The following is a 20,153-nucleotide window of genomic DNA, read 5'->3' as shown; positions in this document are numbered from 1 at the left end:
GTATCATTGGGTTTACCTGTAGAACACAGTTTTAATTATTATAAAAAGTTTACAGTACATTTTGTGATTTGGCGAGGCAAATCCTGACCCAGTTCTTAGTATTTCAAAATAATCATGATTTATTTTATAAGCTATACACTTTGGCCTGGGCACAGTGACTCATCCTTACAATCCCAGGGCTTTTGGAGGCTGTGGTGGGAGGATGGCTTGAGACCAGGAGTTCAAGATCAGCCTGGGCAACATAGTGAGACCCCACCTCCACAAAAAATAAAAAAAATTAGCTGGGTGAGGTGGTGCATGCCTGTAGCACTAGCTACTCAGGAGGCTGAGGTGGGAGGATCACTTGAAGCCAGAAGTTTGAGGTTACAGTGAGCTAAGATTGTGCTATTGTATTCCAGCCTGGGTGACAGAGTGAGATCCTGCTTAAAAACAAAACAAACAAACAAACAAAAAAGATATATACTTTGCATTTCTCATTGGTGAAGTATCTACATGAATGCGTTAATCATTAATAAAAGATTAATGTAAATAAGTTCTAAAGACATTTACACAGGAAATAGGGACTTCATTTTTCAAAATCAATATAATTGCTGACTTAAAGATTTAACTGGGATATTCAGATTAATAACATAAAAAACCTTATGCTATTTTCATAGAAGGATGAATAAAAACATCAGACATTATTTTAAGAAGTATTAAGCCTCTTATCCATATATTTACAATATTAAATTTAGCTATAATATCCAGAGTTGAAAAAGTCTCTAAGATTAACTCCTGCTCTACTATTGTATAAATATATGAAAACTGTAATTAGAACAAGCATCTTTTAGAGGCCAGAGATAAAAACCACAACTAAAAAATAAGGAAAACCTTTAAAGTTTCAAACATTAGCCACCTCTATCATTTCCAGAGAAGAAAGTAACTGCCTTCAGGATATCTACTTGACCAAAGGCTGCTGTAGTTCTTTAGCATTTGAGAGTTCTAGAGGTGAAGGTGACCACTAGTCCCTCCACCTCTCAACTAGCATCAATGAGACTGCCCAAAGGGGAGAAAATCAATCCTATCAGAGTCCAGGAAGTCCTAGGAGAGGAATCAGCTTTTAAACTTTTCTAAGAAACTCATTATAAGATAGTTAATATTTTGTGGTAACAGCAAATTTTGGTATCTATTTCTAAAGAGATAATTTAAACTAGAAATGATTGGGTGCACAAGTCATAATCAATAGGTTGGTTCAATAAAGGAATTAAAAGCATTCAAATTATAAAAATGTAAATTTGGGGAAATAAATTGATTTGGTGGAAAATGAACAAGAGAATAGACTAATACAATTTATAAAAACACCATCTTTTAATGAAAGAGAAAAATCCAATTCATTGATATCAGCCAAATAGATGTTTACTTCACTTGGTTAACACTTGCCTTCATCTTTCTCTCCATGTACAATTCCAACATCACTTTATTCACGAGACTTCAATTCAATGTTAAGACTTCAACTCACAACCAGTTAAATTTTAGAAACAAGGTATTTAGGTTTACCAATACGCTATTATCCTTTTAGACACTAGATGGCACTGGATAGTAAACAAATTTAGATCTATGTAGATGGCCGTAAGTAAATAGCTCCCACATTTACCTGGAACTTGATATATGGATGACTAACTTTGTTTGCATAATTCTTAAAAATAAATCTGCTGAAGTTCACTGTGCACTTGAAAAAGGCAAACAATTACTATAAACTACCAGCTCTGAATATGAAGAATGCAATATTTCTGGTGAATGTTTAATGCATGCATACTGAAGCTAAAACTTAAGATTCTTCTGCTCTTCCATTTTTCTCAATTGTATCCCAAGTACAACACTGAAATGTGTCCTTCCCAGCATGTGGGTAATAAAAATCAAGTAACAAAAGGGCAGGGGGAAGCTATGTTCTTAAAAGAAGTATTGTGTTAGGGTGGAAAGAGCATAGTTTCTCTTTGTAGAAAGCACGGTAACTTCGGAATGGGAGCCTACCCTTTAGTTTTTGACTAGCTGTGTGAACTCGGACAATCATTACCCATAAAAGAGACCTTGGCCACCTCATCCCTAAAATGAAAAGATTAAATTTAAAAATTTGGAAGTGTCTCTTTTAGCTTTAGCATTCTATGAATCTAGGACTTCTAGAGTCATCTAGTTGCTCATGTTTATACATAAAAATAACAAACAACTGCTTAACTAACTTATCAAACCTGTAAATTGTGGAAAGATTATTTTTAAAATAACATATATATTAAAAAACTATCAATAAATTTACTTTTGAATTAAAAATTTTAAGGTATAAAGTACATAAGGTTTTCAGCTTTCACAAACAACTCTGATAGATAACAGTGGAAAAACTATAAAGATAATATTATCAGGTATGTTATACATGTAACTAAGCATAGCCATACAAACAATAAAAGTTGAATTAAGCAAAAATTCAGTCATGAAAAAATTATTTTTTTCCCAAAAAACATCTCAAGAGCACTTTGTCTATAGCAGACATTGCTATGGGCCAGGATACAACACACACAGTTTTCTTTGTTAACTCCAGATTTCTCAGAAATTGCTTCTTCTGCCCAAAAGACATCCTTTATTTTCCCTCTCATCTACTAAGTGAGAGGTCTTAAATCCCCACTCAAATATTGTCTCCTCAGCATCCAATCTGTTTTTATGTGCTGCAGCCCCATCACATTCATGGTCACAGAGCCCTTGAGCTCCTCTGTTAGCACATAAAAATCATGTGCTATAACTAGCTGTTGATTTTTCTATCTCCCCTACTGCTTGTACGTTCTTTGATGTCAGAAATAATTTTGTTTTTGTGTGCTCAGCAATTTAGCACAGTTTTTTGGTACTTAGCAGATGTTTTAAATGGTTTGTTAAACAAACAGCATTTATGGTATAACATTTAACTAATGGAGGGTAAATGGTAAATTAAGGTTTAGAAAGTTTAAGAATCTTTCTAAACCATGGGCAAGGACTTCATGCCTAAAACACCAAAAGCAATGGCAACAAAAGCCAAAATTGACAAATGGGATCTAATTAAACTAAAGAGCTTCTGCACAGCAAAAGAAACTACCATCAGAGTGAACAGGCAACCTACAGAATGGGAGAACATTTTTGCAAACTACTCATCTGACAAAAGGCTAATATCTAGAACCTATAAAGAACTCAATCAAATTTACAAGAAAAAAACAAACAACCCCATTAAAAAGTGGGCAAAGGATATGAACAGACGCTTCTCAAAAGAAGACATTCATACAGCCAACAGACACATGAAAAAATGCTCATCATCACTGGCCATCAGAGAAATGCAAATCAAAACCACAATGAGATACCATCTCACACCAGTTAGAATGGCAATCATTAAAAAGTCAGGAAACAACAGGTGCTGGAGAGGATGTGGAGAAATAGGAACACTTTTACACTGCTGGTGGGACTGCAAACTAATTCAACCATTGTGGAAAATGGTGTGGTCATTCCTCAAGGATCTAGAACTAGAAATACCATTTGACCCAGCCATCCCATTACTGGGGATATACCCAAAGGATTATAAGTCATGCTGCTATAAAGACACATGCACACGTATGTTTATTGTGGTACTATTCACAATAGCAAAGACTTGGAATCAACCCAAATGTACAACAGTGACTGACTGGATTAAGAAAATATGGCACATACACACCATGGAATACTATGCAGCCATAAAAAAGGATGAGTTCGTGTCCTTTGTAGGGACATGGATGCAGCTGGAAACCATCATTCTCAGCAAACTATTGCAAGAACAGAAAACCAAATACCGCATGTTCTCACTCATAGGTGGGAATTGAACAATGAGATCACCTGGACACAGGAAGGGGAGCATCACACACTGGGTCCTATTGTGGGGAGGGGGGAAGGAGGAGGGATAGCATTAGGAGACATACCTAACATAAATGACGAGTGAATGGGTGCAGCACACCAACATGGCACATGTACACATATGTAACAAACCTGCACGTTGTGCATATGTACCCTAGAATTTAAAGTATAATTAAAAAAAATTAAAAAATTTAAAAAAAACTTGCCGAGTCACACAATTATTAATTACACAATTATTAAGTGGTGAAACAGAACTCACACAATCTAACTCTAGAACCAAACTTATTTCAATGCTAAACTACTTACTGGGAAGTTTTCCTTTTTCCCCCAAGTTCTGAAAAAGTATAACGAGCACAGGAATTCTCCTTCTTAAAGGGCTGCCCCAGTAGCAAATGAACAATGTAGGTACAGGAGCCCAGGATGGGCTCATCACTATCTCCCCAGGTTTAACGTGGTACCTGGTGATGACTGGAGCTCAAAAACAGTCAGATGAATCAATGCCCTACTGGTTTGTAGAAAGGTAATATTTCAACAGTGTCTTCAGTTTCCTCCTTGGCTACTGGACTAATAAGTTTTCGATTTTCATTTGTATTAAATAGGATAATTAATATTTTCCTTGAAAACTGTTCATTTTTATCTAAGTTTTCACATTTGTTAGTAAAAATAATCCCTCATAATTTCTCATTTTCATTATATCTATTGTTTAACTTGTTTTAAAATTATTGAACATATATAATTGTGTTTCTCTCTTTTTTGTCAGTTTAGTAAATGGTTTGTCTGTGTTTTAGTCTGTTCTCACACTGCTAGAAAGAACTACCTAAGACTGGGTAATGTATGAAAGAGGTTTAATTGACTCACAGTTCTGCAGGCTTAACAGGAAGCATGACTGTGAGGCCTCAGGAAACTTACAATCATGGTGGAAGGGAAAGGGGAAACAAGGAACTTCTTCACATGGTGGCAGGAAGGTGCACTTCACATGGAGTGCAAGTGAGGAAGTGCCACACACTCTTTTTTTTTTTTTTGAGATGGAGTCTGACTCTGTCGCCCAGGCTGGAGTGCAGTGGCGAGATCTTGGCTCACTGCAAGCTCCACCTCCCGGGTTCACACCATTCTCCTGACTCAGTCTCTGGAGTAGCTGGGACTACAGGTATCCACCACCATGCCCAGCTAATTTTTCTATTTTTAGTAGAGACAGGGTTTCACCATGTTAGCCAGGATGGTCTCAATCTCCTGACCTTGTGATCCACCCGCCTCAGCCTCCCAAAGTGCTGGGATTATAGGCGTGAGCCACCGCACCCCGCCCGTCACACACTTTTTAAACCATCAGACCTCGTGAGAACACATTCACTACCATGAGAAAAACAAGGAGAAATCCGCCCTCATGATCCAATGTGGCAATTACAATTTGACATGAGATTTTGGTGGGGAAACAGAGTCAAACCATATCATTCTACCTCTGGCCTCTCCCAAATACCATGTCCTTCTCACATTTCAAGACCAATCAGGTCTTCCCCATAGTCCTTCAAAGTCCTAATTTATTCCAGCATTAACCTGAAAGTCCAAGTGTAGGCCAGGCACTGTGGCTCATGCTTGTAATGGGGAGGCTGAGGCGGGTGGATCACCTGAGGTCAGGGGTTTGAGATCAGCCTGGCCAACATGGCAGTACCCCATCTCTACTAAAAATACAGAAAAAAAACTAGTCGAGCACAGTGATATGTACATGTAGTCTCAGCTACTCAGGAGGCTGAGACAGGAGAATCGCTTGAACCCAGGAGGTAGAGGTTGCAGTGAACCAAGACCATACCACTGCGCTCCAGCCTGGGTGACAGAGCAAGGCTCTGTCTCAAAAACAAAAAACAAAAATAAATGTCCATGTCTAAAGTCTCATCTGAGACAATGCAAGCCCCTTCCACCTGTGAGCCTGTAAAATCACAAACGAGTTAGTTACTTCCAAGATACAATGGGGGTACAGGCATTGGATAAATGCTCCCATTCCAAAAGTAAGAAACTTGCCCAAACAAAGGCGGTACAGACACTGTACAAGTCCAGAACCCAGTAAGACAGTCATTAAATATTAAGGCCCAAAAATAATCTCCTTTGACTCCATGTCTCACATCCAGTGCATGCTGATGCAAGGGGTGGGCTCCCAAGTCCACAACCATAGCTTTGCCCCTGTGGTTCTGCAGGGTATGGCCCCTGCAGCTGCTTTCATGGGCTGGCATTCAGTGCCTGCTGCTAATCCAGGCACATGGTAGAAGCTGTTGGTGGATCTACCGTTCTAAGGTCTGGAGGACAGTGGCCCTCTTCTCACAGCTCCACTAGACATTACCCCAGTGGGGACTCTGTGTGGGGAACTCAATCCCACATTTCTCCTCTGCACTATACTAGGAGAGGTTCTCCATGAGGGCTCTGCCCCTGCAGCAGAATTCTGCATGGATATCCAGGCATTTCTATCATCCTCTGAAATCTAGGTGGAGGCTCCCAAACTCTTGCCTTCTGTGTACCACAGCTAGAGCTGAAGTGAATGGGACACAGGATGCCATGTTTGGAGTAGCAGGTCCTTGGGCTTGGTCCATGAAACCATTTTTTCTAGGCCTCTGGACCTGTGATGGGGGTGCTGCTGTGAAGATCTCTGAAATGTCCTGGAGACATTTTCTCCATTGTCTTGGTGATTAATATTTGGCTCCTCTTGTGCAAATTTCTGCAGCCAGTGGCTTGAATTTCTCCACAGAAAATGAGTTTTTCCTTTCTACAACATGGTCAGGCTACAAATATTCTAAACTTTTACGTTCTGCTTCCCTTTTAAACACAAAACCCTCTCTTTGTGAACACATATGACTGTGCATGGCTAGGAGCAGCCAGGCCTCATCTCCATCTGAGACCACCTCAGCCTGGACTTCATTATCCACATCACTATCAGCATTTTGTTCACAACCATTCAACAAGTCTCTGGGAAGTTTCAAACTTTCCCTCATCTTCCTGTCTTCTTCTGAGCCCTCCAATTTCCTTTGCTTTTAGCCATTATAGGAGTCCTATGAAGAATTCTTAGACAGAAATTAAATACATTAAAGTTAGGGTCTAGCCCAGAAAAGAAAAGGAACCACAAGTTGGTAAATCCTAACCTAATATACTGAATTTAATATGTGTATTATTTGGATAAATAATAATGGTATTCATAACGTCTTCTAACTTGTTTTCTTGATATCTCAGTAACTAAAAATACTACTGCTTTTCTGTCCATTTTCTCCATTTTGCTTCAGAAACTTCAATGCGCCAGAATAAAAGACAGTTTAGTTTTTTAACCTGATCTAATTTTTTTTCTTTTAACAGTTGGATTTTCTTTATAAGTAATTTTGTTATAATCACATAATTATTTCCATAACAATATTTTATGTTTTAATTTTAGTGCTTTTTAGTATTTAAGTTTTGCTTTTTTCTGCTAAATGTTCTATGTGAAAAAAAACAATGTTTTTTCCTCCTTGCTTATATGAATGTGCGTTTTTAAATTCTATTAGAACTTCTGACATACTTAAATGTTATTTAAGTTATATTTCTCATTACATCAATTTCAGAAACGTATTTCTACTGACTGAGAAGAAAATTAATACTTTAATAAGTGTAAAAACTGTATAATTCTTTCTTTTTTTAACCCTTAGTATTTGTTGATATGGACAGAAAATTTTCTCAGTCTATTTGGATTTTATTATAATTTTGTCACTAAAGTATATAATTTTTGCTGTGAAATTGAGTTACTTAAGAAAGACATTCTTGCTATGATTCCAAATCAAGACAATTCTTTAAAGATTGATAATTATGTAGACTATGCTACCTTTCATGTGCAAAAGACGAAATACAAAAATATATACATGTATCTGCTTACCTAGGCAAAAGATGTTTAATTTATTATGGTTAGTTACATTTCAGAAGTATATCTTCTATTGCCAACAATACAGCAGATTAGATCATTTGGCTGACACTTTTGAAAAAACAATTTCAAATTTATTTAAAGGCTGCATAAAATATATTTTACCCATCTTTTATATTGCTTTGCTGGGTGAGAAAAATGGAAGGAATCCACAGAAATCTAAAAGGAAGTAAATAAAGGAACCGTGGGAGTTGACCAGATCCCAAAGCTGGCTTTCTCTTGAGGGAATTAACTAATGATTGAATAGACTGATCTCCCAGGAAAGCCACATGGAGAGTGGGAGACGGGAGAGAGAAGTTGGGGCCCTTCTGTGAGGGAAGTCTAAGTAAAGACCCCTTTAGAGGGCCAGGACAGGCAAGAGGCCACACATTCCTCTTCAGCTGAAGAACAAATACACTGACCCCAGCAAAGAGGCTGCAAGGAAACCAGATTATTTTGAAATTAGTACTGGAGGGAAAATAACAGTCTCCTCTGAGAAGTCACAGTTGTGCATCATGTGGATTTGACTCTTGAAGCCATACTACTTTGTAGCCTGAAAATTCATCTCAACCAGATAATTTAGTTTAAAATGGTTTCGGATTGGTCGTACCTTAAGTGACTAGCAGAAACAAATACCTGTCTATCGCCAAGAAAGGAACTAGAAAGGCACTTCTAACAAGCTTTGAGAGTATCCATTTAAGAGCCCCATGAAAGAACAGAATTCACAACTACAGAGAAAGAGAGAGAGAGGGAAAGACAGAGAGAGGGAAAGAGAGAGAGAAAGGAAAAATAAAAAGAAAACCATAAAACACATAAGCACAAAAGTCACCATCTGTCAGAGTTGGATGAAACAAACCCAAGAAAATGTAAATTCAAAAGAACATAGAAGAAGTATAGTTAATGTATTTCAAGAAATAAAAGACAAGTTTGAAAATATGTACAGGAAATAAAAACTATAATGAAAACCAAAATAAATTTAAAAACAGTATCTTTATTTTAGTCAATATTCAGAGAGATAATTTATCAACCCGAACTCTATCTACCAAAGATACATTCCAGGAAAGTGAGTGAAATAAAGACAAATTCACACAAACACAAACTGAGAGTGCTTCCCATCAGCAAACTCTCGCTGAGGGAAACTCTAGAGGATGTATTTCAGATGGAAGAAAAATGATCCCAAACGGGACGACTTGAGATACAAGAAGAAATGAAGAACAAAGACAGTAATAATCATGTAGATACATCTAAAGAAACACTTGAGTGAACTTAAGATTTCTCAGCCAATGTCTTCTTCCTACCCACAGAAATCCCTGGGTTAAGGAAATAGCAAGGGCTTAGCTATCTAGGTGGAATGCATAAAGGGCAAAACAGAGTGAGCAAAACACAGGAATTATCCCCAAGAATTATCCTCCCAGGCAGACAAGGTACCTGTCTTCATAAAGCTGACATTCTAGCAAGAAAGTCAGATAAACAAATAACCACTCAAATCACAGATAAACATGTAATCACGGACTCAGATATGTTCTATGAAGGAGACATATACAACACTGAAAAAGCAAAATACAGTGTACAGTGGGATCTGACTTGGGAAGCTGAGAGACAGCTACAATTTCACTATGGACCCTGCTGCTCACAGGGATATTAAGTTGAAGAAGAGACTCAGTCCCTGAGATGCGGGAAAGAAAGAGAAGGAACAGGGAATCAGTGCCCCTAGAGAGAAGCATGCCCAGTAAATGGACTGGCCTTAGGAGTTTAGAATAAGGAGCCAGAATAAAACTGAGAGGATATTGTACCAGTCCTTTAAGTTACTAAAGTAAAAGATAAGTAAAGATGAAATAATTCAAATTGATACATAAAATTACAATTTAGATATTGTAGATAGAAAACCTTTTTGCTGAATCACAAGAGGAAACTACCTCATTGAGGCCAATGTATAAAGAAGTCTGCAAATAAAGCAAAAAAAAAAAAAAATTTTTTTTAAGCCAAGTGATTAAGAATATGGGTTTTGTATCCTAAATCCAAGCCCTGCAAAGTCAGCGTTTGGGGCTCCCGTCCACTGCAGCCACGGGGTGCCTGCTGCCTGCACCTCTCAGTCTGCCCGCAGCTGTCTCTATTCTCTTTCCACAGGGCAAGAGAGCATCCTGTAGAGGCAGCCTCAACTTCAGGGTTGTCATCACTTTCGTTCAGGTGAACGGCTAGAGTTGCTGAGTCCAAGATACAGGTTTTAGCAAAGAATCTGCCGGGGCCCTCATGGGCCACATGTCCAACCCGATCTGAACTAGACACCCGAGGAGGGTAAGGGGCTGGATGTGAGCACGGCTGCATGGCCACACGGGGGACTGCTGGAGGCGGCTCCGAAGGAGTAATGCGACGTGGACCACAAGAGACTGCATTCCACACATATCAGCCAATTAAAAAATAATGGCAAACTGCAAAATATTTTTCTTAAAGAAATTACGAACTTTTAATGAAAACTTGGACTTTTAAAAATAATTTTTAATGCACAGAAAGAAAGTAATATCCATTTGTTATTTTAGTAGCTTAGCCATTTTAGAATACTACCAGTGTCTGAAATATAGTTTATTTGGAAGTGGTAGTAATATCTGAGTAATGCAAATTAATAAACATTCTTATCTGACTGTTTATATGAAAGGCACTAGGAGAGGGGCTTGGGAAATACAAGAATGAAGAAGAAAATGTCTTTGCCCTAAATAAGCCTTTGAAACAAGCGTAATTTATTACAATGCAAGGGAGAACAATCGCCATGGAAACGAGTAAGATAAGCTGTAAGTTAATTAAATCAGCCAATAAATATTTTTGTGCAACTATTTTCACACTCTGCAAAACTGTTATATTTAAGAGTCCTACTAAAACTCTCAGAATGCTTTTGTCTCTATTCCTAGTAACACTGTATATAATGTAAATAATTTTATACATATTTTGATTACTCAAGAATACATGTAGCATATTGCAAAAATACATTCCAAATCTCAGAGAGCAATGCCTAACACATAAGAAATGGGAAGCAAAAATGTGTCAAATAAATTTATGAGGGAATTTATACATGAAAGTTATGAATATTAGTATTATTGGCTCAAATTACACTAAAATATGTATACTTTTTAATACTGTATCACAAATCAAATGCCAGTAATTGAACATCTTGAAATACTTTTGGAAGGGCCTATGTATGTTGCATTTTACGGTGGGCTGTGCTCCAGGTAAGTTAGACCAGAAACGCAGGATCCGGGCTGCCGGCAGAAGACTGGAACAGCCAGAGCTGAGAATCTCCATTCCTTGACTGGCCTGAGCCTACTACAGTAAGGCAGCTTAGGGATCTAGACTCAGAGCCCTAGGACTACACCCTAGGAGTTTTAGAGTCATCTGCAAAAACTTTAGAAATCACCAAGAAAATGTTCAACTTTCTGTGGATCATGTGTAAAGAGGGTACAGGAATTCCCCTACAACATCCAAGCTCACAGTGCCAAATAACTTTTACACAAAACACTAAATCTAGAAACACCATTTATAACCGAGGGTACCACAAACCAAAGGAAACACACACACACACACACACACACACACACACACACACACACACAAGATTTTATGCCCACATGTTGCCATGTCAGTAAATTCTTGACTGGTAACAACCACATATAGAAACTAAAACCAAAATGAATTTAAACGAAAAATACTTAATCATGAAATGTCTGTTGTTTATAACTTTTTAAAAGGAGCTTATGATATTTTCTTATCTAGAGCACCAAAATCTAAATTTAGATACTTACATTATTGCACTCTCCAAGGAAATACAATGCAAATCCATCAGCTTTTGTGGCTGCCAAAGTAATAAGAAAAGGAAGAACTGAGCTCAGTGGGAGAATCTAACACGTATGCATTCTCTACGGTGAGCGGCAGATGTGAGTCTTTCAAACTGATTTGTTAACAGAATCAATGGTCATGCAGTAAATGGAACAGAATCATTTATGGCCTTACTCAATAGCATAATGAAAATATCCTCTACATTTTTCATCAGTGAGTATAAAATTTAAGATATGATATCCTCAAATGCATATAGCAGTCAACGTACTACATAGTAACATATTTGTTGGACTGTAAGTATTCAGAATCATTTAATATTTTTTAAATTTGAGAATTGTTTAATTTTTAAAGTTTTTAAAATACCACAAGTGATATTTATAATATTAATTAACCAACATTAATATTCAACCTAAAAGGCCGATGTATTTATCTATAATTGTCACTGAAGCAAACATAATTTAACTTACCTAAAATTGCTTTGGGGTCATCTGAAGGTAACCATAGCAGTTAACAGTGTAAGTCCTGGAGGGACTGCCTCCATTTAAACCCCTACTTAACTCCTTTTCACCTGTGTCACTTTGGGTAAGATGTTTAATCTCTCTGTTCTATAGCTTCCTCATTAGTAAAGTAACTCCTTTTTACCTGTGTCACTTTGGGTAAGATGTTTAACCTCTCTGTTCTATAGCTTCCTCATCAGTAAAATAGTGGTAATAATAAAAACAACCTCACGAGACCGTAATAAAAATAAGTCAGTTAATGCATATAATATGCATAGACAGGTGCCTAGCACATACTTAAATATATAATAAATGTGATCACTATAGTTGGCCTCATTAATATTTTTATTTTCAAATTAAAAAACAAAAGAAAAACGAAAGATACAATTCTCATAGTGGGTATCCTTCTGAAAAACATGTCCTAAAAACAAGTGCATCCTTCTAAAATAGTACTTTTCTGATATAACTTTCCCCATTCTATTTACAACATAACCCATTTCTTAAATGGTATATAAAATTGTCATTTACCCAAATATATTTAACATGCTTATTCTCTTTTTTAAATTAATACATTTTATAAAGATGTGATTTAATTCAATAAAACCACGCTTTCCAAAGGAAACTAGGTGTGAATTAGAAGGCATAGTATATTACATGTATACATCAGGCAGATACTTATTTGGGATAAGATAATTTAGAAAGTTTTAGGTTTGACTCACTCTGGTAGTTTCATAATAAAATATTTTCACTTCAAATTTAGTCCAGAAATAGAAGTAAATATACATGACTTTCATCTGCCCCTTAGTAAGTAAATTTTTTTTACTGCTTTTTGTAAAATAATCTTTGCCCAGTTTTTCTAAGAGGAACACAAAATGCTTCTTACCTATTTTGATGATGCTGCTCAGTTCATAGAGGAGTAGCTGGTTGTCTCCTCCTGTGTCCAACCGTTGTTCTATATAGCTGTTTAGTTCATATACAACTCCCTGCATATTCGTATCTTGGTACTTTGGATTAAAAATAACAAAAATAAAAACAGAGTTTAAATAAAATATAATAAAAATTCCTTAGTCTGTAAAACATACTATTATGTGACTTAATACACTAAGCTATTCATTATGCTTTTATAGCATGATTTAAATATTATAAACTATTTTATAAAGCAAGTAGATTGAAAATTAAAATTGCTATGACTATTTATTTATTTTGAGACAGGGTCTATCTCTGTTACCCAGGCTGGAATGCAGTGGCACCATCTCAGCTCACTGCAACCTCCACCTCTTGGGCTCAAGCCATCCTCCCACCTCAGCCTCCCAAGCAGCTGGGACTACAGGCACACACCACCACACCATGCCTGGCTAATTTTTGTATTTTTTGTAGTGACAGGCTTTCACCATGTTACCCAGGCTAGTCTTGTACTCCTGAGATCAAGTGATCCCTCTGCCTCAGCCTCTCAAAGTGCTGGGATTACAGGCATGAGCCACTGCGCCTGGCTGACTTCTTATTTTTATCCATAGACTGCATCTATGAAGCCTATTTATATTAAAATAGCGCTGTTACAAAGTTTAACTTTGTTTCTGAAGTTTTATATAAATGAGGCAACTGGGTTAGTAAAAATAATATCATAGAAGAGCTTGCTGAGTGCACCTCTGTAAGATGTTAGAAAAGTCTGCTGCAGTCGCTGCACTGGGTGAAACAAGTGTCCCGTGTGCCACTCTAATTTTCCATTCCTTTCCATCTATATGGCTCCTCCTTGGTCTGCTCTCATCCCTGCCACCATAGCAAGAGTTAGGCGCTTGCACTGCAGCCACTATCCCCACAGCAGCAGCCCCACAGCATGTCCACAGCACAAGGCTTCATCATGGCACCAGTGACAACAGCAGGTGGACAGGGAGATGTCAACCCCCACCCTGCTCTAGTTCAAGCTACACTGTGTATTCTCTAGAGGAATAAAAAACAGTCCTCCAACAAATCTCCCTGCTCCCAAACTTGTCTTACTAAACCTAGTCTCAAGACAACAGGTACCATAAACTTGAAATATAAAATTCTGTCTCTCCCTGGATTAAAACACTCCTGGGGCTTCCTACTGCACTTGGAATAACAGACAAAAACGCCTCACATTAAACACACCACATGCTGCAAAGCGTGGTTACTATCCAGCTCAAAACTTCATCTCACACCCCATTCCCTCTACCCTCACTGTCCCAACCCTGGCCATCTTTCTGCTTCTTGATCATTCAGATAACTTCCACTTCTAAAGGTCGATTACTTGTTATTCTTCTTGAGCACTATACTCAATAAATATCTGTTGAATGAACAAATAAGTAACCAACCAGTCAATGATTAGACAAATACCACTGAACACCCAGACAATGCACTAGAGCAGGCTCTCTTCTAGTCATCAGAGACCCTAGAACAGTGAAACCATTACATCTATTGTCTTCAGTGAGCTCACATTCTAGTTGGAAGGGAATCAATACGTAAATATGGCAGGTTTTTATATGAGAGCACCAGCTTGGGTTCAGTGTGCTAGTGCTAGGTTGGCTGAAATCTGTTCCCAAAAGTGGCCGATGCTCCACAAAGTTGAAACCTCAGAAACGTCAGAACTTCCAATCAAAGGCTTAGCAAGATTGGAATGCTGGATTTGCCTGATGATGGGAGACCAGTTTGGCAATCCCCAGGCTATGTCCTAGGGATGCCCCCCTTCACCAAGGCCATGAGAAATACGTTTACAGGGGGAGCCCTGGAATATGTAAATATATACCTGGCTCTGGTGTGGGCCAGGAATTAATGTGGGAACTGCTGCCATATGGCTGTGTTCCTTGAATTCACCCAGAAGATGCGATATTGATGTGACAGAGGACAAGTGGGAGCACTTCACATTCAGAGACAAGGTGGGTATTGTCAGCACAACCAACAGAAGTAGAGCTGCGGAGGAATTTGGTCACAGAAATATTCAGCACGGCTGCTTGATCCCAGGTGCTATGGTTTGAACATTTCCTCCAAAGTTCACGTTTTGGAAACTTCATCCTCAACGCAACAATGTTGAGTGGCGGGCCCTTTAAAAGGCAGAGCCTTGTGAATGGAATCATGATGTTTGTGAATGGAATCATGGTGTTTGTGAATGGAATCATGATGTTTGTGAATGGAATCATGATGTGATCGGGAGAGTGAATGAGTTATCATGGGAGCAGGGTCCTGATAAAAGATGACTTTGGTCCTCTTCCCTTCTCTCTCTTGTACATTCTCTCTTGCTCTTGTCCTTTCTGCCATGGGATGACACAGCAGTAAGGCCCTCACCAAATGAAGGCCCCTCAACCCAGGACTTCTCAGCCTCCCAAACTGTAAGAAATAAATTTCTGTTCTGTATGAGTTACCTAGTCTCAGATACTCTATTACAGCAGCACAAAACGGACTAAAACAGAAAACTGGTACCAACAAGTGGGGCTGTGGCAATAACAAATACCTAACAATGTGGAAGCAGCTTTGGAACTGGGAAATGAGTAGAAGCCAGAAGAACTTGGAGGAAATGGCTGGGAAGAGCCTAGACTGCAATCAAGGAAGCATTAAGGGAAATTCTGGTGAGGGCTTAGAAAAAAAAACAACAGCTGCAGGGAGGGCTTTAACTTTCTTAGGAATTACTTAAGAGGTCACAATCAGAAAGCTGATAGAAACATGGACAATAAAGGCTATTCTGATGAGGTACTGGATGGAAATGAACAAGATGCTGGCAACTGGAGTAAAAAGCCATCCTAATGAAGTCACAAAGAACTTGACTGATCTGTAGCCATGTCCCAGGGCTATATAGAAAGCAGAACTTAAGGGAAATAAACTCAAGTATCTGGGTGCCATTCATCAAGACAAAACGCGAGAAAGACCGTAAAGCTGCTTCAGAGATCTTGGAGGCCATCCCTCCCATCACAGGCTCAGAGCAGGGCCTTGAGGGCAAGGTTTCCAGAAAGGTGTCCATGGAACCTCAGCTTTTGCCGCCCAGGCAACTTAGAATTCTACTCCCTGCATTCCTTCACAGTGTGAGCCCCGGCCACGGCTCAAGTGAGTTCAAGTGCAGCTCCTGCCACACCTCCAGAGGGCACAAACAGTAAGTCACAGTGGTATCCACATAGCACTAACTGCACACTTGCCGGCTGCATGAGCTGTGGTGCCATGGCAGCCTCTGCCTAGATTTCAAAGGATGTCGTAGACAGCCTGGGGCCCACGGACAAACTTGTTGCAGCAGTGGAGCCCCCACAGAGAGCTCCCAGTAGGCCAATGGCTAGTGGAGCCCTGAGAGTGAGGCCATCTCAGAGACTCCAAAATGTCGAGCTACCAATGCAACTCCACAATTCTGAAGAAGCTCAGGCATGAGAGACACCAACCTGTGAGAGCTGAAGTGTGGGCTGGCCCCAGCAAAGTCATAGGGGCAAGGACACTCAAGGCCTTGAGGAGCCTAATCCCCACTCCAGTGTGCCCAGAATGGGAGAAATGGAGTCAAAGAAGATTATTCTGCAGCTTTAAAACTTAATGTTGTTTTCTCTTTGAGTTTTGGACTTTTGGGACCAGTTACCCCTTTTCTTGTCTATTTCTCCTCTTTGAAATGGGAGTATCAATCCTATGCCTGTTCTACCATTGAATTTTGGAAGTAGATGACTTATTTTGATGTCACAGGCTCAAAGCTGGAGGTTTGTTTCAGGACGAATTGTTCCTTGAGTCTTACTCATACCGGATTTAGATGAGACTCTGGACTGATGTTGTACAAGTTAAGAACTTTGAGGCCACTGGAATGTAATTAATGCATACTACATGTTAAAAGGACATGAATTTTGGGGCCAGGGGTGGAGTGCTATGGTTTAAATGTATCTCCCAAAGTTTGTGTTAAATAATCCCCAATGCAACAGCATGGAGAGGTGGAACCTTAAGAGGTGATTAGGACATGATGGCCCTGTCTTCATAAACAGATTAATACCATTACTGGGGGAGTGAGTTAGTTATCTCAGCAGTGGGTTTCTGAATAAAAGGATGAGTTTGGCCACCTTCCTCTCTCTCTAAAGCGTGATCTCTTGCCCTTCCACCTTCTGCCATGGGATGATGCAGCAGGAAGGTCCTTGCCAGATGCAGGCACCTTGACCTTGGGCTTCTCTGTCTCCAGAACTGTAAGAAATAAATTTATTTTATTTATAAATTTCCTAGTCTGTAGTATTCTGGTATAGCAACACAAAACAAAGACAACAGTGTCCCTGGAACTGAACAGGGCAGCCTATTGACATATTTTTTTTCATTTGTTTAAACAGAAATGTTGTGGCTTAAATGAACAAAAATCTGACTTGATGACCACAAGAGAAGGTCAGAATACTGCACTGAATTCCCAGACATGAGCCAATTCGCAGGCCCAGAACTCCTTAAATATAGAAAGAGAAAGCAAGGTCCCCTTGAAGAAGAATCCTACTATGCTGCCAACAATTTATAGCATAGATCTCCCGCCTACCTTTCCCAAAGAGGTCTGCAGCCATTTACCTGGGTGACTGAATATTATGGGGGCACGCAGAATTACTAGACTTGGGGAACCACTGGACATCAGCTCTACCCTGACATTAATTCTTTATGATCATTATTATTTTGAGACAGGGTCTAGCTCTGTTGCCCAGGCTGGAATGCAATGCAGTACTAATTATTAAGAGACCCAAACTCCACTGAGGTGTACCAATCAAAAGGGGCTCATGGAGATCAGGTAATCAGTGAAGTTTTAGCTCAAGGTTTGTCTCAAAAATGAGCCACAATGGGTTCTCGAACACACTCTCTGGTGACTGCAGTTTGGGAATACACTTCTGGAACAGACATACTCAGCAGGAGACAGAACTCCACACTGAAGGATCCCCATGCAGCAAGGGACTGAAGAAGTGAGACTTGGAGAAATCTGAGGGAAGAGCTTCCCAAGTAAAGAGAACAGGATAAATCAATTAATTACAATGACCCAAAGCGGCAAAATAGAAACCTGCTAAGCAATTCTTAAGCTGCATTTCAAACTCCAAAAACTACTAACTGCTACTATTAGGCTTTTACCTGTGGTAGCCACTCCCTGTTCTCTTTTCAAGCATTGAGAGCCTGGGCTGTGGAAGAGGTTCTCTCAGCTGTACGTATTCCCTTCTCCCATCTGCTGCCTTCCTGGGCAGTGCCTAACATTTCTGAGGGCTGGTTCCCCCTTCCTTTAGCCTTGTGGGTCCTACTTGCTTTGTTGCACACTTGACTATGGTAAGTCATTGGTCTCCAACTCAGTTTTGTGACTTTTTGTTGCTAAAGTGTAATCTTAACAGCCAAAACTTCTGTTATTTTCTAGCTCCAAATTTTTGTCCAAGTCTTGATCTTACCCAGGTACCTGTTGATAGGTATTTACATAATTACAGAATTTACATAAAAATCAGGAACACTTGAAATTCTAACAATGCTAAAATATGAGAGCATTGTTTGAGGTCACCAAAACTTATGTTATTTTCTTTATCATCTGTAAGCAGACCCTATTCGAGCTATTTCAAGTTCTGAATAACTCCAGATAAAATATTCTACTCTATCACACCCTCTCTTCCTTACTTATTACACTTATGCCAACCACTAGTTCTGTATTTTCTTTATCCCATAGTCTTTAAAAGGAGCTTCTATGAGAATGAAGCTAGCCTAAAAGAAAGCTGAGCCAAACGATAGTGAGAGACCTAAGTCATAATGATAGACTTTGAACACCTAGATCCAGCCACGCAAAAGCTTCATGTGATTAAAAATCACTCGATTATTTCTTTTAAATAAACCAATACGTTCTCTGAATTATTCATTTTTCACGTGGAAGAAAGGAGCATTAGCCATCTTAAGGGGAGTTTTTAGTCATTCAGTCCCTATACAAATGATACACGGCTGACTCCTTCCTCTTAGCTTAGAATTCTGAGAACAGTCTCTTTAATAATGACCTGTGTGCAGGGCTGAGATCAATAACCAGCTGTTCTCCAACTCTTTTGGGCAGGAAATGGGTTGTTACAAACAAGTGAGAACAAGAAGACATTCTGGGAATTGGACAGTTTATCATGAGATTTCATTTCACATCGCTGGGCTTTAGTTTTCTCATTTGTCTAATGAGAAGGCTGAATTATACTGTCTCTAAAATACTTTCCCTTTCCAACACTAACTTTCTAAGATAAGCTATGACCTAGGTTTTAAATTTTTTTCTTGTTTATATTAAGCTTCAAATTCTAATATTTAATCTAATAGAATATGTTAGCACATCCTGTTTCCTTTTGTTTCTCATAACTGCAAACATAACAGCAAAATGTTTTTACTGTAATTACTATTTTATATTGACATATTAACTCAGATATTAAACGTCTATCTACATAGTTAACAAATCACTCAAACCATAATATACCGTAAAATATAAAATTACATGCAAATGTACAAGAATAAGCAAAATTGTTATTTGGTTGTTAGCCTTGTGGTCATTCTATTATTTATCAGGACTGTTAAGAAAGGCAAAGCTGAGGTGACAAATTACGTCAATGTCAAATCACATACTTCTAAGACACTTCTATGGAAACCCCATGATAAAGGAATCAATCTCTATTAGATTGAGTAAACATGAATTCTATGGCTTGACTAATAACAGTCACAATAAGCATACTAATAAAGATGTTAAGAACTTGTATTTTTACAGCATTTTTAACTTCATAAAGTCCTTTCATGTCTTTCCTAAGAGAACCTACAACAAGTTTATGCTGGGCGTCACTGCAGCATTCATAATTCAAGACTAGTCAAAATTCCAAAGTAGAGTAAGTTGGGAGCTACACAATTTCCGAATCAAATTGCACACCACCATCTTCATACTCTGTTGCATGCTGATCTCATGCAGTACTTGCGTCTTATTTGAGCAACCACCAAAAACACAGCTTCACAAAGATAAGACCTTAGGAAAGAACTGTAGTGATCTAATAGTAAAACTGAACTATGTCAAGCTAACATTGAAACTGAACTACATCAGATTCCGTCCAACATATGCCACTGTGTTTCCCATGACATTTTAA

General features: G+C 38.7%; 1 protein-coding gene across 1 annotated transcript in view; it reads right to left on the bottom strand.

The window, feature by feature from the left end:
* Positions 1 to 20,153, bottom strand: part of PDE10A (phosphodiesterase 10A) — a 330,258-nt gene that overhangs the window by 97,622 nt on the left and 212,483 nt on the right. The window contains 2 exon segments of the mRNA XM_008007784.3: positions 11,572 to 11,621; positions 12,986 to 13,106. Coding sequence (XP_008005975.3) covers positions 11,572 to 11,621; positions 12,986 to 13,106 — 171 coding nt within the window.

This window comes from Chlorocebus sabaeus, chromosome 13 (genome assembly GCF_047675955.1).
Source record: "Chlorocebus sabaeus isolate Y175 chromosome 13, mChlSab1.0.hap1, whole genome shotgun sequence".
In the NCBI taxonomy this organism is placed as follows: Eukaryota; Metazoa; Chordata; class Mammalia; order Primates; family Cercopithecidae; genus Chlorocebus; species Chlorocebus sabaeus.
Note: the sequence above shows the minus strand (reverse complement) of the source record. Positions and strands in the feature narration are given on the sequence as shown.